General features: G+C 32.9%; 1 protein-coding gene across 3 annotated transcripts; it reads right to left on the bottom strand.

The window, feature by feature from the left end:
* Positions 1-2,653: 2,653 nt before the first annotated feature.
* Positions 2,654-19,181, bottom strand: GSL04 (glucan synthase-like 4). 3 transcript variants are annotated; one of them, XM_078321162.1, is made up of 42 exons: positions 18,807-19,181; positions 18,583-18,683; positions 18,408-18,478; positions 18,105-18,186; positions 17,913-18,014; positions 17,683-17,802; positions 16,810-16,902; positions 16,620-16,711; positions 16,401-16,527; positions 16,092-16,229; positions 15,906-15,982; positions 15,700-15,820; positions 14,912-15,019; positions 14,684-14,801; positions 13,659-13,978; positions 12,943-12,995; positions 12,793-12,853; positions 12,574-12,655; positions 12,231-12,280; positions 12,051-12,137; positions 11,397-11,531; positions 11,051-11,074; positions 10,980-11,020; positions 10,795-10,879; positions 10,544-10,704; positions 9,954-10,077; positions 9,753-9,847; positions 9,351-9,492; positions 9,013-9,164; positions 8,777-8,892; positions 8,175-8,273; positions 7,996-8,070; positions 7,439-7,628; positions 7,064-7,175; positions 6,833-6,952; positions 6,633-6,748; positions 6,455-6,538; positions 6,250-6,362; positions 5,551-5,780; positions 4,015-4,863; positions 3,380-3,565; positions 2,654-2,957 (listed from the first exon to the last, which is right to left on the bottom strand). In XM_078321162.1, the coding sequence occupies exons 1-42, from the start codon at positions 19,042-19,044 to the stop codon at positions 2,727-2,729; spliced, it is 5,721 nt and encodes a 1,906-aa protein (XP_078177288.1). In that variant the 5' UTR covers positions 19,045-19,181; the 3' UTR covers positions 2,654-2,726. The 3 variants fall into 3 exon arrangements, with proteins under 3 accessions (XP_078177288.1, XP_078177287.1, XP_078177289.1); XM_078321161.1 differs by having other exon boundaries at positions 10,980-11,074; XM_078321163.1 differs by lacking the exons at positions 18,105-18,186; positions 18,408-18,478; positions 18,583-18,683; positions 18,807-19,181 and having other exon boundaries at positions 10,980-11,074; positions 16,810-16,898; positions 17,913-18,013.
* Positions 19,182-22,991: the final 3,810 nt, after the last annotated feature.

Genomic DNA, 22,991 nt, shown 5'->3' with positions numbered 1-22,991 from the left:
ACTTTTGTTTCTAAATTTGTTAGCAAAGTTCATATACAAATATACATAATTTCATTGTGATATTATATATGATCAATATGCCAAAATATATTTTACTTTTCGAAAGTAAAAAATCAAGAACACAAGTTGAATTAACATTTTTATTACAAGTATCAGCACCCTTTATCTCTCTCTTTGGTGCATGTGCTTTTATCAGTAGACAAACATGGTCAAAACCATTATATGTAAAGAATTATAAAATGCTCAATAACATGTGAATATGAAGAGAGAAAGTAAGCTTCATTTCCATTCTAACATACTACTGCAAAGCGAAAAAAAATTAAAATGCTTCAAAAATATTGTGTATGATCCTATAGTTTTTTTAATAAAACTTTAAAGCATTATATAGTTTTTTTAATAAAACTTTAAAAATGCTTCATTTCAATTCTTTAATTTTGTATGATCCTAATAAAAAGTTCTTCTTGTAAATATAGAGTGAACCAAAGTGTGAAAGGTAATCTGACAGAAAATAATATAATATATTTTCTAAAATATTAAAACTATATTTATTTAAAATAATTGTAAAATTAGAGTAGAACTCGGATGTTTTAAGCACATTAGTCGAGCTAAACTCTAAAATCTATCAGAATTGTTTCAAACAACAAATTATCCTAATGTGCTTTCAAATTATAAGTTTCAAACAACAAATTTTGTATATAAAATTGATTCATTTACATACAAAATTTATAAACTTTCAAATTAATTTAGTATCAAATCAAATGGTAAAAAATGGATTTATAAGTTAATTTTAATGCATTCATTTTTCATTATATTTTGACAAGTTGACTTTATTCTGAATTAATTCAAAAATTTATAAATTTTATATATATGTAAACACAACATTTTATCATTTGTGAAGTAGATTGATTTAAACTTTAGACACTATACATTTATTGTTTGAAATTAAGCTCATCATCAAGAAACTTAATGAGCTTAAGAACACCCGGTTGTCTTATTTTTTTTCTTTATTGTATGTGAATATGCATCTATAAGACTATCCGGCTGGAGTATAGTCACAAGATTCGTGAATTATACTCGAATAATTTATTTTTTGGTGATGGCGAACCAAATGTCGAATTATTCGGTTAACCGAATTAAACCGGAATAATTCGTAAATTTAACGAATTTTTCCTGAATTTTACGAATTATTCACAAATTTCTCCCGAATTTTTCCCAGAACAATTTTTATTTTTTTTGTTTTTTTTTTGCTCTCTTACAGGACTGAGATCTCTAATCCGAATTATTCTCGAATTATATCAGAATTATTCTTGAATCACGAATTTTTGAGCTCGCTGAACCCGAATAATTCATATCCTATGGGCTGGAGACGTGAAACCATTATATGCCTTTTTCTTTCACTCCTCTTTTGCGTACTGCTTTATTTTAATAAAAGAAAAGATTGAGTGAAGCAGAGTGGGGATTAAATGATGTCTGCCCATGTGCTCTGCTTGTATGACATTCTTTCCTTATCCCCATTGAGGAGATTATTTCACATGCACGTCACATGCGTCTCTCTTCTCTCTCCTTGTTGCTTTCATCTCCTCTACTAGTTTATTCCCTTTGTTTCTTATACGCCCTTTTTTAATTTTACTATTTGGTAGCTCTGCTGAGATCAAGCTTCATGTAAATCTTCTTGGCAGCTTCCCCTAGACAGTTAGCTAGACCGCTAGCTATATATTCTTGCATGTTACGGCGAGAAATATGTAATTCTGCACTTGTAATTGATTGACATAGGTACTAGTTAGTAGTTATATTTCTTAGTTTCTTACCAAGGATGGTAAATATTTTATTTCGAAAGCAATCATGCTCTTCACGCTTCCTAAATTGCTCTATTTAAATCACTTTTTTATTTTATTTTTTCTTCCAATGAGAATGTCAACCTTCAATTTCATCTCTAGCTAGAAGCACCAATTCACTAATATATATGCATTATTTGTGATTTACAAATCTTTCTCTATCAACAAACACTTTTTCACTGACACTCAAATAATTATATGGGATGGGAAATTTCTATATCCAATTAGGTTCGAAATTCGTTCACATGGTGATGCATTAATGAAGCCACTAGTTGTTTCTAAACACGAATATATAATTGGTGCTTTATGTTTTAATTTTTGTGGCATGTTTGTTAGGTCAACTATGACCATTCTCCTCTGTAGTGCATACTGTATACACAACTGCCCATCATGCTACTTCTCATGCTAGATTCTTTACTATATTTATTTATTTCTTTTTACCATTATTAATTATCCGATTCCAATAATTTCAATTCTCTAGTTATTCTTTTACTAATACATTCTCTCTACAATCTACATAAGGTTGTCCTGTCTCTAGTTAAAGCTGGTTCGGAAATCAACCTTATACGGACAATGCAGCGTAGCTTCCATTATTGTATCCACATGAAAAGTGATAAACCAATTAAACAATTTAGCCTAAATTTTGGAAGAATATACAAACTCATCAATAACCATCAGAGTTATGAACAAGAATACTTCCAAGATAGAACTTCCCTACAAATAATAATAATTGACTCCTAATCTAAAAAAATAACATTAATAATAATACATAGTCTCAAAAATCTTTAAGGGCTCCGAGTTAAAGCACAAAAAAATGTTAAAACTAACTTCATCCTTATGATTATCTACACATGAATCATATATGTCAAAACAAATAATCACTCTTTACATCTACTTATATTTACTTTTACCAGCAACAATGGGTTGTATCTGCAACTGTCGGTTGAATGCCTGGTTAAAGAGAACCCGTGTTTGAATTGCTGAAACAACCGGGAGCCATGCCAAGATGGCAATTGGAGCAAATAGTAGAGAGCCCATGCCATAGTCGTATGCATGTGCTATTGCTTGAATTGGCTCCCATATGCTGTAGTACTCTATCCTCGGTCTCAACACTTGCACTATCTGCACCAAATTATAGAAAGATTTTGGTACATTGTTGAGGTTCAACTAAGCTTGGAACTGTAAGTTGTGGAGATAGACAATAAAATTATTCAATGCCTTTGGATTGGTATTCTACTGGCTTTCTTGAATCAGCTCTTGTCCCAGTATGTTGCTAACTAGTAGTATTATAACCATACGAATGGTCTAATTCTTCTGGAATACTTATTTCATTTTTAAAAAGAAAATCAGCATTTACCTATAGTATTTGGGAGAATTAGGGGTTAAGTATGAACAATGTAGCCAAATATGCAATGGGAAAAGGCACAATCTATGACGTTCTATTCATACTGGTACAAATGCAGTTTGGTAAAGGCAAAAAATACATACTGGCCGTAATGTCAGCATTGAAAAATAAAAACAACTAGAAGTATGCTTAAACGTACCGATAGTAATCCCCAACCAGTTGGAAGAAAGGCGAAGCAACATATAACCATGTCCATAACAGAAAGCTTGCATACAGTATACAGAACAGCGATGCTAGTTATAACCACTAGAAATATCATGAGCTTAAAGAATCTGAATACAAGTTGATGATCTGAGCTCAGCCTTCTTCTTGCCTCATAAATAACCTAAAAGGAAATCTCATAAATCATTTTTACTTCTCACAAGAACCAAATTTTGATATCAGCAAACTACACTTGAACCACATGCAATCTTATTTTTCTTTCTTTCTTTCTTTTTCTTTTTGCTTTTCAAACCAAGATATTTTTTTATTCAAGTGTTGGCAAACATAGATAATTCTTTATTGACCAAATTAACCTGTTATACTGCTACCTAATCTTTATTTTCAAAAACCACATTGGGTCTAAATTAATCCCACTTGAGTTACACAGTAAAGTTCCAAGCTTTATTTTGTTTGTTTGATATAAATAATACAAGTAATTTGATCTTCTTAGTGACTTGACATTGGCTTTAACAATCCAGATCCAAGTATGAGAAATACCAGTCAATACTTGCAGGACAAATGAAAATCAGGTGTGAAAAAATAAGAAATAAGAAGAAATTTTCAACAACATACCTTAACCAGTGCAATAATGGCGATTATCACAACCCAAGAGAGTAAATAGACCAAGAATGTCTTATTATCCCCCGATATATCAAGGTGGTACACGAGCCCATACTGGTAAATAAAAAATCGGAGTGACAAAACCACTTCTAGAATTTTTGAACCAAGACCTGAGTATCTGAGATGAGCATTTTCAGTATTCCACCATGACTCCCAACTTTTATCAGGCTGCACTCCAATCCCACCTGGATTCTTCATCCAAAAGTTCCAGTCAGCCCAATCTTCTACGATTTTCTTCCATGCAAATCCCATTGGATTGAACAAAAATGGTGTGAAAAGCCATGTAAGTGCCATGAACCAAGTTGAAAAAGTAGCCAAAAAATAGGCAACCCCATCCTCATATGATTTTCTAAAAAGATTATATACAATCAACAAAAACGTGATCTCAAATCCTTTTACAAAGTGGCTCCGCGAGTAAAGCTGGTAATTCTCGGTGAAACTTGCATGGAAAACAACAAATTTACGCCCGGTAGGACGGTACTTTGCGCCACCATGGAGAATAGTACGGCCAAAATAGTGGGATTTGGTACCAAGGGAGAAGGTGAAGAAAACAGAGGCAAGCTGCATTTGCATGAGAATGAAATCTGAAAGAGCAACACGAAAGCCCTTTTCGAGGCATAGCTCCATAACCATGGGGAGTCCAGTTAGGAGTCCCAATTGGATAAAAGATTGGGAAGCAAGTGCAGTTTCCAAAGATTTCATATTTTTTGTTCTGGCCTTGATTAGTAGGGATCGCTCCAGCCCACTAAGAACGAGGTATAGTTGGCCGTAGAGAAATACATACACCACCACGACTGAGATCTGCAAATTTGTAGTTGGTCCCAAATAAGAAATTATAACTAAAAATTCAGTTCGTCCTGATTCAAGGCAAAATAGTATCGATATATCACACTGAAATTGAAAAGAGAAGGGTTAAAATGCACCCTCTTTTTGTGCTCCTAACGTGCACTCTCTCCTCATATCTTTATTTTCAAAGTTCAAATAGTCGATTTGAATCTTCCAATGTGTTCTTCATATTAAAATGTGCTTGGAGACCAAATTTTACAATTTTGAAAATTTTTTACTATTTTTTCAGAATTTTTGAAAATCATCACTTCTCCGAATTTTTTATTATTGTTTAGTTTAATAAAAAATTCTGAAAAAATAGTAAAAAATTTCCAAAAAATGTAAAATTTGGTCTCCAAGCACATTTTAATATAAAGAACACATTGGAAGGTTCGAATCAACTATTTAAACTTTGAAAATGAAGATATAAGGAGAGGTGAACGTTAGGAGCACAAAAGGGAGAGTGCATTTTAGCCCTCCTCAATTGAAAAATAATTTCAGCAGCCTTTTGCACATTTTGTAATAAAGTTCTTTTCAATTCATTTTACCATCATATATAATTATTTATCACAATTTTTAATTAGAAGTGTGGTTTTGCAGTAATCAAACAGTAACATGTGTGCGTGTGTGTGTGTGAGAGAGAGAGAGGGAAGATGTACATACAAGGCTATTGAAGTAAAACCCAACAGTGCTGAAATAACATGACAGCATGCGAAAGAAGTCAAAATGTTGGCCAAGCCGGTAAATATCACGGCTTAGGGCTTGTTCACTATTGCCATTTGTGACCTTTGCTTCGAATTTTGAAATTTGATTTAAACCCACATCACGGCCCTTTCCCACTTGCATGTATTCTTTGTATATTACATTTCCACGGCGCAGTGTCGAATTGTATCCTATAGAAGTGATTGACATAAGATGTAACAGAGAAGAATTTAATGTCGAACATCATGCAGGTAAGTAGTTCTGTATTTAATAAGTGGCAGGCTGAAAAAGAACAAATGCCCTTATCCTTTTGAAATAGCCATTTAGTATTTTATGAATAAATACTTTCTGTAACACATTTTTCCCTGGGTTAGGAGCCTCCATATTTCAGGGAAATTTTTCGATAACAGCAGATGGAAGTAGAGAACTTTCAAGAAACCCCTAATAATTGAAAATCACAAACCACTCCATCTTTAAGAATATTACACTGGTGCATTTGCAAGCTGCTTCAAATGTTCTAAGATTTTGGTGTTGATAATCAAGTGTATTAGTTTAATAATCGTTTTTCAAATAATGATTTCCAGAAAGCAGGAGTGTTTTGGCTATGTATGTATGATTTCCTTTAAAACACTAAAAGTCTGATCGCAGATAGAATATTACCAGCAAACACATCCTCGCTTAAATTAATTGTTTTAGAAGCTTTGCTAATACCACCTCTTGTCACATGAAAAAGCCTATCAAAAATATCTGGATGCCCATAGTGAAACCGTACCCTTCATATTATTATGAAAAAGAAACTGTAAGTCAATGTATTTGTCAGAGGAGAAAATGATGTCAGCGATAACTTATTCGAAAATATTCATACCTGAGAGGATTTGCAAGAAACCTCTGGCCAATGGTTACAAAGCTGGTCTCTTGGTATGACATGAAGCCAGCAAGCGACGAAACACTGAAATATATTTACATATTCCTTAAGAGGTTTTGCTTAACTGCTTTTATAGATAACACCTGTACCCACTGCAACCAGTAATTCTCAAAAGTACCTGCCAGTAAATATGTGTTCCCTTAGCCCAACAATTGTTGGCGCATGGCCTCCGCTATGCTGGACAAACTCTTGCAATACATTTCTCATTTTATAGGCTTCTTCCAGATAATTGTCCTTTGGAAAAAAAATACATCCAACAAATTACAAATATACAATAAGTATGAAAATATCATTTGTGCCCGAAAAAAGAAAGCATACTTGGTTCATATCTATTGTCTGAAGAGCCTCTCCACGAGTGAAAATAATTGCATGGTTTTGGTTCTCTGGTTTGCCTTCTCCAATGATTGGTGGGCCCGGTAATTTAATTCGGTATATTTCCTGCACACACACTAGCCAAATTAGTTCCAAGTCATAATAACATCCTATGATGCTTCATCAAGGTAAGCTCAGCTATACATTTAAAAAAAGGGCCAACTATGAAGAAATTACCTGGTCAAGGTTATTTTCAGCTTTAATTAAAACTGAAGAATAGACCGGATGATGGGCACCGCGTACCATCACTTCTTTCTCTTCAATATAAGCAACCCGCAAAGCTGGATACCTTCAGTAGCAACAGAAATAAAAAGAGATTAAAGTAAGCCAGTTCAGCATTTACTTTCTATAATTAAAATAGGTTATTTTACAAATTTAAGAAAAAGAACTCACAATAAATTGATTTGAACATATTTAATTTATGTTCAATGTTCTTTAATTGATGAACAAGTTCAAGAAACCCTAGTTGCCAAAGGGCCTAATTTTTTATTCATGAACAACTCGGGACCCTTTACAAAGTTCCATTTTTCTATCATTTATAGTATAAAATACCTTGTCATAAGATCAATAATATCCTGGGCACGAGGATCACCATTAGCCTTTTGTTCACCGAATTTCTGACATGAAATTACATATGTGAATTTCATATTGGCCAAGGCATCCAGCTGAGCTGACAAGTTTGGCTGTCCTTTCTTATGATCTTGTCCCTCCTGGTCAATTGCAGTGTGGCCCTTGTATATATCTGGCTAAGAAAAAACGAATTTGTTCAATTTGTAAGGGTAACCAGAATGTTACATACATAATTTTTTCTATTTCTTACTTTCTGTACAAGCTTTGAAATTTAGTATCTACAAATTTGATGTTCCAAGAAACTCTCGTTCAAATTGAGATATTTATGTGCAGTAATGGGCCTGATGCGGTGATTATCAGAAGAGTGGTGCCAAGTATTTTTTTTTTTTTTTTTGATGGAACTAGTTAGCCTCAACCATGCAATCAGGACCAAACAAAGTCAGGAGACAAAAGAAAAATGTGACACATAATAGTACTTCATAATTCATATCTTTGGAATTTGATATAAAACTCTCTCAAAATGTGCATAACACTGCTACCTTCTTCACGCAGTTCACGCTTATCTAAAAATGCTTGCAGTTTCAGAGCCTTCCTGTAGTACATCATTCCCCGTACTACATATCATTAATTTAAAGGGGGAGGCAAGCTTCATCAGTAGGTAATATGGGAATTCTTTAAATTAATTATTCAACATGGTATGCTAATACTAATCAATTACCTGTGCGGCTGAGTGTTTGGCCACGGAAAGAAGCCCAATACTTCACCTCTTCACTTTTTGGGTTTTTCCCAAGCCTTTCTTTAAAGTTCTTCCATTCATCTAAAAGTCAAAAAAATTAAATTAATTTTAAAAAAAGCATCTCAGTTGGGAACCTAGACTGAAATAAAGGCTAACAACAAGCATAACAAATAGCATATGGCCTTAACAGAATACAGCAATGATACAGGATAACCTGCATTATGAATGAAGGTGGTAAAATCTGAATCAAAAAATTAAGAAAGAATGTAAGTGTCAACTATCACAAACCCATAGCAACCCAGAAACCAAATCAGCATCAAAACATACGTTGTCATGAAAACCAAACCCAATCGGACCGTGACCTGAGACTTTACTCGGAAAATGACCAAACATGAGACGGACGAAGCTGAACAACCTGAGAATATAAATAAACTCCAAACTGACCAGACCCAATGTGATGCAACTTATGTTTAACCGACCTTGAAGCAACATTATGTTTAACGGATGAGACCTAATGTGATGCAACTTATGTATAACCAGAAAGCTTTTCTCCATCGATGCTTTAATCCACTCATGTCACTGACCTGGATATATTTTTTGCATGTAAGTTAGGATGGAGTCGTTGGACGCGCTATCTTGGATTAGATGAAGCTCTTCCTCTGAGAAATTTACTTCCTCCATGAAGTATGGGGTTATCACACTAGCTCAGGAAAGATGTAATGTTAACTTTGATTTTGCCTATGATTTGATTATTGATCAAATGTAGTTTCAAATTCTATGGAAATAAGATCAGTCCTGTGAAGCTAAGAAAGATTAGCACCTAAAAGAGAGCATATTGCGAACCCTAGGTGCAAAGGGCATATCCATAAAAAGTGAAGTTGCAAAAAATGATATTCGTCTCCGGGCTTCTAAATTTGATGGTACATCCATGGCCTTCTCCTTAGTTGTAAGCAAGAGGTAAAGTCTTTTGACCTGATAATAATAATGAGTTTGCTGAATTTTCTTCTTTTGAATTTTCTAGATAAACTGAGGTACAAGTACAATACCAGATCTTGTTTAGACTTAAACATCAAGTTCTAGTCCATAAAGGATAAAGGAAAACCTTTGTACAGGATATATACTTGTTTGATTATGGTTAATGCCAAAAACAATCTGTACCTGCTCTTTAAGTGAATTATCTTGTGGTAAAGGAAAACATATTGAAGTTGATGCGAAGAGTTCAGGTTTGTAATCTCCAAATAGACAAACATAATCCCTCTCGCACCCTGCCATGCAAGATGAGTTTATGACTTCCATTATTCTGCATAACAAAAAGTAACTGAGTATTAAATATTGAAAAATTGCATCGAACAGGCTGATCATAATTGTGTGTGCAGGTTGGCATTTAGACTCAAATCATAGCAGAGATGTATAAAGTAACTGCTATTATTTTCAGTTGATTTTTTTTCCTCTTCTGGGCTTTATAATTTTCTTTTTTACTTTTGCACTTTTTTTTAATTATTTGTGCAGCAAACATCTACCTATTGGCTAGGTAATTTTATATTAAATGTTGAAATATACCTTTTGCTATCTAGCACCATATCTTTGATCACAATTTCGACTATATCTTGGAGCAAAATTATAACATTGTACCTGTCTTTTTCTCTATTTTCAAACTGGAAGAAAAACATGACAAACAAAAATTCATTACGACAGTCTCATAGATCAAACAAACTAGAAAATTAAGCAATATAAAATAAAATCTTATAATGTGGTAATTACCAGAGTTTGAATGAGATGTACAAGCTTGTTGCACAGCACTGGTAGCTGATGGAAATTGAAATCCTTTAGTAGGTCTGAGTTTTCAATACTTGCTTCCACATGTGTATATATTGCCTTTAGAATGCTGAATAAATATAAGCAGTGTATCAAGTAATATGCTAAGAAACAACAAAAAATTACCAAGAGAGTGATATGGACAAGCATTCAAGTACCACGTCTTTATATTTTATTTTCATGATTTTATTTGGTTCTTATGGATATTAATGTTCATTTCTTTATTTTCTAATTGACTTTTTATGCTGGAACAATTGTTGTGGCTGTACAAAGTGACATGATCACTAACTAGACCAGAAAAACACACTAAAAACTTATCAAATCCTTGGTAGCATCTACCAAGTTACTCAACAAAAAAAAAAATTAACATAAAAAAGTAAAAAATATCAATATAAAAATCAATAATGATTATCAAGACAATAGTAGAAGCACCTGAAGAGCATACTGCTAAAGTCAGATCATAAAGTACCAGACCTTGCACTACAATCCTTAGATGGCAGTAATAGCAAGAAATTTGATGGTAATAATATGATTACCTCTTTTCCAGTTCACCAATAATGAGAAACTCGGAGATATGCTTCAAGGAGATATAACACTCAGTAACAGCACAAAACATGTAATCATCTTTCATAATTTTTTGGTAGAATCTCTCACACTTCCCTTTAAATTCAGCAGCCATGTTAACTGCTGTCGAAAACTAAACCCATAAAAAAATTAATTAGATGTTTCTACAATTGATAATTTAAGTAAATTTACATCATGAAAAGACTTAACAAATATAAATAACCTTAGTGGCAAGTAGAAACAGAGGCCAGCGCACTGGGCCAGAAGTCAAGTCAGTTGATAAAGGCATTGTCATCAAATCCATCTCTCTACAGTAAAAATAATAACACTGTTAATAGTAAGTAAATAAACTTCAAAAATATCAGATAGGAAACAATGTAGCAGAAAAATTAAGAAAAAATGTATGACCTGTTACTTATTAAGTCCTCTGACCGAAAGCTACTTATTATCTTATTCCAAACCAAAGCAAACTTGGCAACATCATGCCTTTCCACCTTTGAATCCTGGTCCAAAGGATTCACCATATCAAAAATACAGAAAATAAAAATAAGAATAACAGGGTCCGTTTAAATATGTTTGATCGCTTTGGAAACCAAATAACAGCTGAAGCACTCAACAGAAACTCAACGACATAAATGACTCAGATCAGTATGTGTACAATGATATCATCTTCTTGGTGCAGTATTTTATTATGTGTGGGTGTGTGATTGCTGGTCCTTGTTCTCAAACTTAAGATTGAAGATCAGTTAAGTCTCATATATGGCAGTTGACTCCAAACAAAGGAAAAGAAAAATCAGACCAGCAGGACAGAAAAAAGAAACTTACCTTGAAAATTTTCTTTTCCAAGAAGGTCCTTAAGCTGGTTTTCTTTTCCTTGGGTGAAGAACGAGGCACGAGAGAGAAATTAAAAACAGACGGTAAAGTGTGAAAGCGGCTTCTCACCATACCCATTGTACGTATCTATATATTAAACATAGTTACAAAATAAATCAAGAATAATTAAACCTGAGATTCTAATTTTCTACAGAAAGGGCCACCGAAAAGAGAACAAATAGACACTCTCACAAACTACATTCAATAATTTACAGTACCCAAGTATAACACCCAACACCTATCATGTTTGCAATGAGCACACAAGCTGTTTTAGGGTTTCTGAAAAAATAATTCAACTGGTAAAGCCAGTATCAAGCAAGAACAAAAAAAAATAACTAAGCCTGGGCTTGTCACTTTAACCTGTACAAATTGCCTTTCGGGATTGGAATAGATGTCAGGTTTACTTGCAGAATAACTAAGAAAGAAAAATCTGTGGTAGGTGCAAATATGAGAATGTTTGATGTTAATTTGCAAACAACCAGAAACAATATTACCATAATTTAAATAATCCGAAATAGAAGACCCAAATAAGCACATGCGAACTTAAGTAAAAGTGTAAAAATAAAAATATATTGAAGTCCCTGAACATACAAAAGGTGCCATTACCTCACCGAGGTGATGAACAATTCCATACATGCCACCAAAGACCGTGCAATATATGGAGTACCATATTTGTGTATCCATAAAATAGACCTGTTCATCAAATATATAATGAAATAGTTTAAACTGCTTTATTTTATTCAGTTGTAAAAAGTAAAATTTTGATATTTATTAAAGGTTACTCACAAGAATGATCGGTGCCCATGTTGCAAGGATTGCACCAAGATTTCTCTTCACTGAAGCAAGTTATATGAGAGTTAGCTATCAGTAATAGACTCAGTCCGCAAAATACCAAATAATTTGGTACAGTCCCTACTAATGAATTATTTATATATTACTTTTTTTTTTTTTAGCTAGACTTAATATTTAAGTTTTGAGTAAGTCAACTCCACACCATAAAGCTAAAGCAGCAGTACAGCAAAGATAACCCAAAGAGGGAATAATTGAAATATTTAGACCTGTAAGATACATCTTAATGTAGATGCCAAAGTAAATAACAAAGAAACATATGCATAACAAAGAGAAAAACCATGGGGAAACAACTCGTGCCAATCATACTGATTTACATTGAGCTTCATAATCAGCTTGGTGGGCCCCACCAGCGGTTTTATCTGCATAGTATCAAATAGAAGTAAAGGAAGGTAATAGAAATTTTAACAAAACAACTGGACCAAATTCACCTTTTTTTTCTTCATTGCTGCTTACTGTGTAGTTTTGAGATAGCTAAATAAAAATATTGAATACTAACCTCAAAATAGAAGCTGAATAAAAATTTGCTTGACAGAAGAATAACCCAGAAGATGGTATATCTGAGAAATATGCAAGAATAATATTACTTTACAGAAAAATCAATCAAGACGCTTAAGAAATAGAATAGGGGTTTTTGTTTTCAAGTTACTTCAATACAGACACTTGGCCTTCTTGCATTCCTCGACCAACATATAACCTGGGCTGTGTAGAAGATTTCACATCAGAACAACATTATGATGTAGTTAATTCAATGAATATTTACCATATTTTCCCAGGTATCGAACATTGGTCAATTCTCATATTTTCTAGGCTCCTACTAACACCAAAATTAGCCACTTGGAAAAATTCAAACTAATAAAACCATGGCCAAAAGTTGAACAAAAAAATGATCAGTATCCCTAACATTATTCAAATCAATCAAATTGCTTTGGAATCATTCCCAGAATACAAACCAGGAGGGAGGACAATTTTTTTTATTTTTTTGGTCTTAATTCAGTTCAATGAGAATATTAGAGAAAAAGGTTCACATTTGGATTGGTGAGATTTTATTTATAACATCTAATGGTTCACATTAGTGATTTTGACGCTGATTGATTTTCAGTTTAGTACAGATACAATAAGCTTGCAGCTTGCAGTTTGCAGTGTTTTTCTTTCTGTTTTCTTTTCCTTGTTAACTGTAAAGTTTAATTTAATTATAAAAATGTTGGTTGACCCTATGCCAACTAACCTTCAGGAAAAAAAAAAAAAAACTTTGACACCACACCAGTCTAATATGAAAGTTGTTGTATGTTTCTTACAAACAGGTAATTCGTAGGTTTAGTTTGTTGAAGGAAAATTCAAAAGAATAAGACTAAAATCTGCTACCTGAAACCACCAAGACAAAATCTTGCATATTCGTGAATTTGAGGTCTCAATATAGCTAACAACCGCTGGTACAAGAAAAAATGCCATGCCTATTACATTGGTTGTGAGATGGATGGCAACAACCACCATGTATTGAGTGAGGCACAACCTTCCTATCACATTTTTGGCCGAGCAAACAGGGTATTTCTTCGAAATGTTATAAGAGGCCGGCAGTGTAACTGCCCATATACAAGCTGATAAGAGCTTAAGACTGTATCTTAGTTTATGGCTGTAGCTCATGGTGTGTCTTGCTTTCCATGAAAAAATTATGTCCATAACCACTGAAAAAAATAATAACAAAGTAATGTGAAATTTTGCAGAATAGAAAATTAATCCCTTTCTTTACTAGTTATTTGAGCATAGAGAGATAAAGAGAGAGACATGTAGAGGTTGAGTGTGTGTGTGTGTGTGAATGAGTGAGTGAGTGAGTGAGTGAGTGAGTGAGTGAGTGAGTGAGTGAGTGAGTGAGTGAGTGAGAGTGAGAGAGTGAGAGCAGAGTCAAGGATGGAAGGCCAGGTCGGGCATTATTTACATATACTACGATGCAAGATACTTGAGGTACTTTTAGATCCTACACTTAGGGGCACTGTCTGAGGAACTTGAAGGGATAAAAGACAAACTACTAAAGTTTTTCATGCCAAAGCTATTATATATGGCTGCTCAAAGAACAAGAAATATCAAACTACCAAATGGAATTCTCAGTAAGAAACACTTTTCTTATCCCTTAATATAACAAGAAGTGTCTCATTTATTTCTGAAAACCTAGAAAATAACTTCATATGTTTCATATCTGACAACATCCCTAAATTCACCTAATTTCTATGTCATGAATGAAGAGAAAAATATTATATGAAGGAAAGCTGGGCATTTTTGAAGCAAATGGAGAAAGGGGGGAACAGATGGGATGTTTCTTTCGATTACTAGGGCAAGTGTGCTATTTTCCAAAGAAAATTAATTTTGTATCCTGAAAGAGATCAGCTTTCAACCTTCTACAAGTCTCAGAACGGCATTTGTAATGAAAATGGTTAACAAATCTTCAAAAGTTTGTGCGTCAAGTAAATCAAGAGGAGAGTCTAGTCCATTCCATGCCATAAATATCATCACCTGACAGAATAAAGAATAAAATATCACGAAAATCCATCTCAAACTAATCACCTTAAGTTCAGAGACCACAGAAAAGAAAAATGAAAGGAGTGAATGATAAATTGAATAACCTGGAGAGCTAGCACATAGAATGTCCACATTCGGAAAAAGCTCCTAAAAAGGTGCCAAAAAGATCGTATCTCCACAAAATTTGTCTTTCCAAGCCACTTTGGCTTGTCCTGTATAAATAAATAAACAATCAATCATAAAAAAGAGTTACAGATGTCTTTTGAAAATGACTCACAGTTTAACCAAAAACAGTAGGAGTTGCTATTTTCCGAGTTATACCTATGCATAAAGCAAGTTCAGTATCGAACAGGTATGGAAGCAGATTTTTTTTAAATACCAGTTCAGTAATTTACAGTCCATCTTCTTTTCTTTTTACAGGTTACTGGTAGCAATCAATGCAGGCAGTATATTGACCCTTGCTTTAACCAGTCATTTCATACCAACTCTTCAAAAAGCAGACATAAAACTTGATAATATGTACAAATAGCAACTAATATTATTCCTCATTTAACCTTCAAAACATATTCCTCATGCTTTCAATTAACACCAATATTACTGAGATAATATTTGCAGCCAGCGTGAAACCATTATCTTAGTTTGTGTATCTATATTCCTTCCAGTGTTGACAATTTTTCCCCTACCCCACTGATAGATCTTGTCAAGACATCTAACTTTTTTGTAACAATAATATAGAGATGTTAGCCAGCCTTGTGTTGACGGGCTTTTTTTTATTCCCTTTGTGCAAAAGACCCCAAAAATGCTGCTTTCAAGTAACAAAATTAGAAGTAGATGGAGAAAAATATTAGGCTCCGCTGGAAAAAAATCCTATAAATATTAAAAAAACTAATACCTGGGCGCTGGTACTTGGGTTAGTGGAAGATTCTGAATTGTTGATGCTAGGTTTAGGGAGCGTATAAAAGAAGTCACTGTTGGTGCGCATCGGCCAACCAAGCTTGAAACAATCAACTGACCTAGAGACACACAACACATGGAAAGTCAAACAAAAAAGAACATGGTTTTCACAAAACCATCCTATTTAACTTTAATTTGTCTCACCAGAAAAATTCATTAATGTCATCATAGTTTCTCCATTTGGAGTGGTCAGAGACTCCATTTCTGTTTTTCTGGGCTTCCTTCATTAAATAAAGACAAATAAGATCGTCAGATTCAAGGTAAACTAATCAAAAGGATATCTTCACTGTTTAATTGACCTAAACCCTGAACTCAGGCGTTCTATCAGACCTCATCTATGACATTGTATATAGGCGTGACTACATTGGTAAGGAATGATTCGGGTTCCCCTCCATAAGCTGGCTGTACCTTCTCACCTGTATTTAAACTAACTGCACCAGAGAGTACTCCATAAAGTTCATATGCCATCTGAAATATCAGTGGGAACACACAGCTCATCAACCAAATTAAATTGTGGATTATCTTGCATGTAAAATACCTGGAACTGCCTTCTGCATACAGCAATTTTAAAAAGAAATATGAAGTTGCAAGGTATTTATAAAAAAAATGAAAATAGAAAAGGTACCGCTTATTACATACATGGTGAAATATGTAGCCTAAGCATTCTGGCATCAGTCTAAGATTTGAAGCCTCACCCCAAATAAGGAAATAAAGCGCTATATATAATAATTTATGCTGTTGCACCTCTTGCTTCACAGAAGGTAGCCTGTCAGACCCAAACCAATATAATCCATCAATGAGTGGAAAAAGATGTCTGCATCTGTGTGCACTTAAAAATATGTTAGACCAAAACTTTACCATATATTGCTTTTACGGCTCAAGAACTTGCACCAACTCAAGTAATTTTTGAAAACCTTCATCAATAATTCATTTACTGCTCTGTCATCAAGCTGACCAACAAAAGATTTCATGATTAATTACAAAACAAAAAATAGCAACAAACCACAAATTTGTGGACAATCTACATCATAGTATCCAGAAATTCCACCTTTGTCATAACAGAAGGCTTTGGATTCAATCTAACTTGCATATTAGCCAGTAAGAGAATTAAATGCTCCCTTTGGTTTGCTACATTTCCTTTCTAAGCAATAAGAAGAAAAAAACAAATTAGTAAGAACATGAGAAGTATTTTTTTGTATCTTTCCAGCATATATACAGTCCAATACAGACAAATTTAATCACCTTAGCAGAAAAAATAGTTCAGCTTAATAGGCCTCAAACATTAAGACTCCACTAATATAATACAGATTCACCTTTTATTTTTTCTCTTATCTCTTATTTTTTATTTTCCAAATTCCAGCAACTGTTTTGCAATATTTCCGGATAATCCCCAATTTTCTAACATGAAATAAAGTCTTTTTTTAATAGGATATGAACTAAGCCATCTCATTCAAATTATACAAATTGTTTCAAACTAGTGTAAATATGGGCTGTAACAGCTAAGCGTGGCCATAATGGCATTTTCAAGCAATACCAATGAACTAAACATGTTTTCCTTTTAGATAAAAAAAACTATGAACCAAAACATTGCCCTAACATTGTTCAGTGGACCCAAAACAAAAAATTATGGTTCCACCGCTGCTGATTAAAAAGCTATTTAAGTCAGGATGAGAGATAATAATCATTGTTATTAATTGATTTTTTAATGCTGAGTTATTTGAATGCATGAGAAATAAATGCAAGCTTCAGATGGATACATAAGAACCATTTGGCGGCTTTGCAACCATGGCATAAACCTAGGTTACAATTGAAGAAGCACAGATATCCAAGACAGAACCACAAATATTAATGTCCAATTAGCCCTGTATGGTACCACTATGTATTGGTATAGCTCAGGACTATGATATTCAATTTGTTGTACCTGGAAGCCAAACCAAGTTTGAAGCCATTCAAGCAAGTCAGTTGCGCTAGTTGTTTCTTCTTCGCTATTAACAGAAGGCAATCCTCTAACATTATACACAGCAGAAACTGCAGCTTTGATCTATAAAACAAAAAAATATTAAAGATGAACAAGTTATGTCATAACATCAAATTTACTAGATTGATGCGGCACAAATATGCCATTGTAAGAAACCAAAAATAAAAAGGGACCTCCAAAAAGTGCATTATAGGTTGTTGCCGGTCTCCTGTATGAAGCGGTAGAATATTGTACCGGCCATATTTTTCTTCAAGGCTTTGACCAGCCGTAGAACTCTGTAAAAACAAAACCAAGTTCAGTTCACAAAAAACAGATAGTTGAAGCTACTCATGTTACTTTTAAGCAGAGATTGATATTAAATGCACCTCTTGTGCAGTTCCTGAAACAACTGCTTTGAGAACTTCCAGAAGAACTGCAGTGATTTCATGTTCATTTGATTCCTTCTTTCTGCAAATGAGAGAGAGGTATATCACATACATATTCTAAATGTGGTTACTTTGTAGCAATTAGCAGTCTTTACCAGACCTGACCAGCATGCTTAGGAACCAGCAAATCAACAATAGGTAAACTACTTATTATATAGAATTGCAAAACAAAAGAAATTATTCAGTAATTACCATAAATGTCATAAAAAAGGTGGAGAAAAAAAAAAAAAAAAGTTACAACACCTTGCGAAGAAATTTCTGAGTTCCCTAGCATCACTCTTCTCCTTTCGCATAGGAGTAGTCGCCTTCCAATCCTGTTAACATTTGGAGAATTTTCTTTTATTCATGCCCGCAAACATACATAAACAAAAGAATTCCTGAAGCACTATACATAGATAAGAATTTCAGTGTTAAGGACCTGTTCAAGCCGTCGCAGAAGTGCAGTCTTAAACTGACGAATACCTCTGCCACTGGATAGTGGGTCCATTAAATGTGCCTTTTCAAATGCATGAAATCGACCTATGTTTGTACAAAAAGAACCAGGATCATAAACCATGCAATTACCAAAACCCCCTCTTAAGGAGCATTTTCACAAACACGTCTCAAGCATGACCGGTACACAATAAAACATATTTCACTCACATAAGTAAGCAACTCGAGGTGACTCGGCTTCGATCTGATTAGCCACACGAAGGAATGGCCTTATCTCTGACACAAGGGTAGAAGGCAACTTCTCACTGTCAAAGGGCTTTACTACATACCCACTCGTCCCACCAATCTGTGTTGCTCGATTGGAGAAGGACGGCTGTCTCCAGGGTTGTGATGTAGAGGTTGTACGAGTCGGCCGGTGAGATGGACCCACCGGTATGATCTCCTCCATTGTACTGAGCAGAGAGAAAGAGAAGAAGCGAGGTGAGAGACTGCAGTGGCATTTGTACAGATTTGTAAGTTGAGCTGGTTAAGTATTGCTGTTTGTTTGCTTTCTCTTTCTGGCTTTAGTCCTTTTTTGGGGGGTGAATGGGGTGTGGTGTGGGGGTTTCTTTTGATTTCTTTTCTTACTTTTTTGGTTTTTGATTTGATTTTGCTTTAAAGTTGAGTTTGGATCGTGGCTGTTTCTCTCTCTCCTCTGTGTCTGAGACTGAGAGTGCGGGAAAAAGGTAGGGTATGGCTTTTTTGAATGGAGAGGGAGCGATTATTGTCTAATTAATTATAATTTAATACTGGTTCACCTTTTAAGAAGGCGATTAGTATTTAATTAATTATTTAATAGTGGTTCGTCTTTTAACAAGGCGATTAGTGTCCAGTTAATTGCATAATTTGGACTTAAAAACATTTTTTAATCTACACGCATTACGAGACTCGTGTAGTATGTCAGTTTTAAGTTTTAACATATTTCACCTGTCATTTAAAATCAATCTGATATATTTTGGAATTATACTTATCGAATCTTTTGATGAGCACAGTTCACAGTTTTAATTTTTCATTTAAAATCAGTCTGATATATTTTAGAATTATGTTTATTGAATTTTTTTACGAACATAGTCCACGCTAATTTTGCTTGTTAGAAGAGTATGATAAATCAATGATATCAAGAGTCGCAGTTTGATGAGTGATAAAAGAGAATTATTCTTAATAGTATTTAGCCGTGTTCTAAATAGTGTGTTGTTGCGGCGCTATAGCGTTTTTGGACTTTAAATGCTAAGTTATGAAATAAAAGTGCACTATTTCAGCTACAACTGCTATAGCAGTAGTAGCGATCCGTTATTTGCGCTACACGCTATGCTACATATGTTTTTATTTAAAGGTCCAAACTGAAAAAAAAAAAAATTAAGGATTATTTTTTTCCAAGATCTGAATTGCTTTTGCTTAAAATATAAAAAGATTGATATTTTATGTCATGTTGTTTAGGTTTCTTTTAGCCGATTTTTTTATTTATATCCAAAACATAAATCAAATTACAAAAAATAACCACTTGGACGTTGAATTTGCAAAACTATCCAATCCGGTTACCCAGTAACCGGATTTTTTTTTTCTTTCCGGTTACCCAATTCCCGGAATTGGGAAAAATGTCCGGTTATTGGATAACCGGAAAAATGAGAAGGGTCCGGTTATTTGTTAACCGGATATAGTATTTTGGCCTTCTTTCTTTTCTTTTTTCTTTTTTTTTTTTTAAAAGAGAATTTTTTTTTATTTTTTTTTTGTATTAAAATATTAGAAATGTTGAATATATTTCTTTGAAAATAGATGAAATACAATATAATTTGATTTATTAGAAAGACTGCAACAAATAACCCGGATCAATATTTTTCAGATCGGATTTTTCGCGGCTGTAAGAAAAATTAATATATTTATTTATGTGTTATTGGAAAAAAATAAAAATGCTTAGATTCCGAGTTATTGATCCCGGTTCAAAAGTCACTTCTAGATAATCCAGAAAATATTATGATCTTTCTATTACATTTAATTTATTAAAAGTTGTATCTATTTTGAAAAAAAACAAAAACTTTAATTTATTTAATAATTGTTATTCAAAAATAATTCTCAAAATAGATACAACTTTTAATAAATTAAATGTACTAGAAAGTTCATAATATTTTCTGGATTACCTAGAAGTGACTTTTGAACCGGGATCAATAACTCGGAATCTAAGCATTTTTATTTTTTTCCAATAACACATAAATAAATATATTAATTTTTCTTACAGCCGCGAAAAATCCGATCTGAAAAATATTGATTCGGGTTATTTGTTGTGGTCTTTCTAATAAATCAAATTATATTGTATTTCATCTATTTTCAAAGAAATATATTCAACATTTCTAATATTTTAATACAAAAAAGAAAATAAAAAAAAATTTCTGTTTAAAAAAAAAAAAAAAAAAAAACACAAAACCGGTGCACCATTAACCGGACATATACCATACCAATTTTTTTTGCTCATTTCCGGTTAACCAATAACCGGACCCATTTCAATAATTCGGGAATTGGGTAACCGGAAAAAAAAAAAAATCCGGTTACTGGGTAACCGGATTGGGTAGTTTTCGAAATTCAACGGCAAATTGGTTATTTTTTGTAATTTGATTTAATTTTTGGATATAAATAAAAAAATCGGTTCTTTTAGCATAAAAAGATATATAGTTTATGCCATAATACTTATGTTATTTTGAATGGAAGAAGATAAATAATTTAGGATATTATTAAGAATATTTTGAATAGCAATATGGATTTTGTATTGGTTTAATATAAATATTCTAATTCATTAATCAATTTTGTATTATTTATCATTATATGAGACTTAATTAATTGAAATACATAACATATTTTTTAAAACAAGAAACATTGTGCATAATAGCTTTCGTTATAGCTACGCTATTCACGATAGCTTTTTTTTTAACCTTTCCGCTATTTCTATTTTTTTTTTTTAGAATAACCAACTTAGATTTTTTTTTTTTTAAATTTAGGCACCAACTAAACTTCATCAAATGGAACAAGCACAAGCATATCAAAGAAATAGTATAAAAGTATTTTTTTTCAGGTCAGCGGGTAAAAATAATAAGAACAATATTATTAGATTTAATAATTTAAAATGAATACTAGTTTCATATTATTTAATTATATAATTTTAAATAATATTAATTCGAAAAATACTAATTTAACTATTATCATTTCCCATAATTTTGAAACGCACAAACAAAGAGTAGAACTAGGGTGCTATTATATTCCGATTTTTTTATTTATATCCAAAAAATAAATCAAATTATAAAAAATAACCACTTCGGCGTTGAATTTTGAAAACTACCCAATCCGGTTATCCAGTAACCGGATTTTTTTTTTCCGGTTACCCAATTCCCGGATTAGTGAAATGGGTCCGGTTATTGGATAACCGGAAATGTGAAATGGGTCCGGTTATTGGTTAACCGGAAATGAGCAAAATTTTGGTATGGTATATGTCCGGTTAATGGTGCACCGATTTTGTTTTTTTTTTTTTTAAAACAGAAATTTTTTATTTTTTTTATTTTTTGTATTAAAATATTAGAAATGTTGAATATATTTTTTTAAAAATAGATGGAATACAGTATAATTTGATTTATTAGAAAGACTGCAACAAATAACCCGGATCAATATTTTTCATATCGGATTTTTCGCAGCTGTAAGAAAAATTAATATATTTCTTTATGTGTTATTGGAAAAAAATAAAAATGCTTAGATTCCGAGTTATTGATCCCGGTTCAAAAGTCACTTCTAGGTAATCTAGAAAATATTATGATCTTTCTAGTACATTTAATTTATTAAAAGTTGTATCTATTTTGAGAATTATTTTTGATAACAATCATTAAATAAATTAAAGTTTTTGTTTTTTTTTCAAAATAGATACAACTTTTAATAAATTAAATGTACTATAAAGATCATAATATTTTCTAGATTACCTAGAAGTGACTTTTGAACCGGGATCAATAACTCGGAATCTAAGCATTTTTATTTTTTTCCAATAACACATAAAGAAATATATTAATTTTTCTTACAGCCGCGAAAAATCCGATCTGAAAAATATCGATCCGGGTTATTTGTTACAGTCTTTCTAATAAATCAAATTATATTGTATTCCATCTATTTTGAAAGAAATATATTCAATATTTATAATATTTTAATACAAAAAATAAAAAAATTCTGTTTTTAAAAAAAAACAAAAAAACAAAACCGGTGCACCATTAACCGGACATATACCATACCAATTTTGCTCATTTCCGGTTAACCAATAACCGGAATCATTTCACATTTCCGAGAATTGGGTAACCGGAAAAAAAAATCCGGTTACTGGGTAACCGGATT

Source organism: Carex rostrata, chromosome 19, assembly GCF_964058835.1.
Source record: "Carex rostrata chromosome 19, lpCarRost1.2, whole genome shotgun sequence".
Taxonomy (NCBI): Eukaryota; Viridiplantae; Streptophyta; class Magnoliopsida; order Poales; family Cyperaceae; genus Carex; species Carex rostrata.
This window is presented reverse-complemented; position numbering and strand designations above follow the sequence as displayed.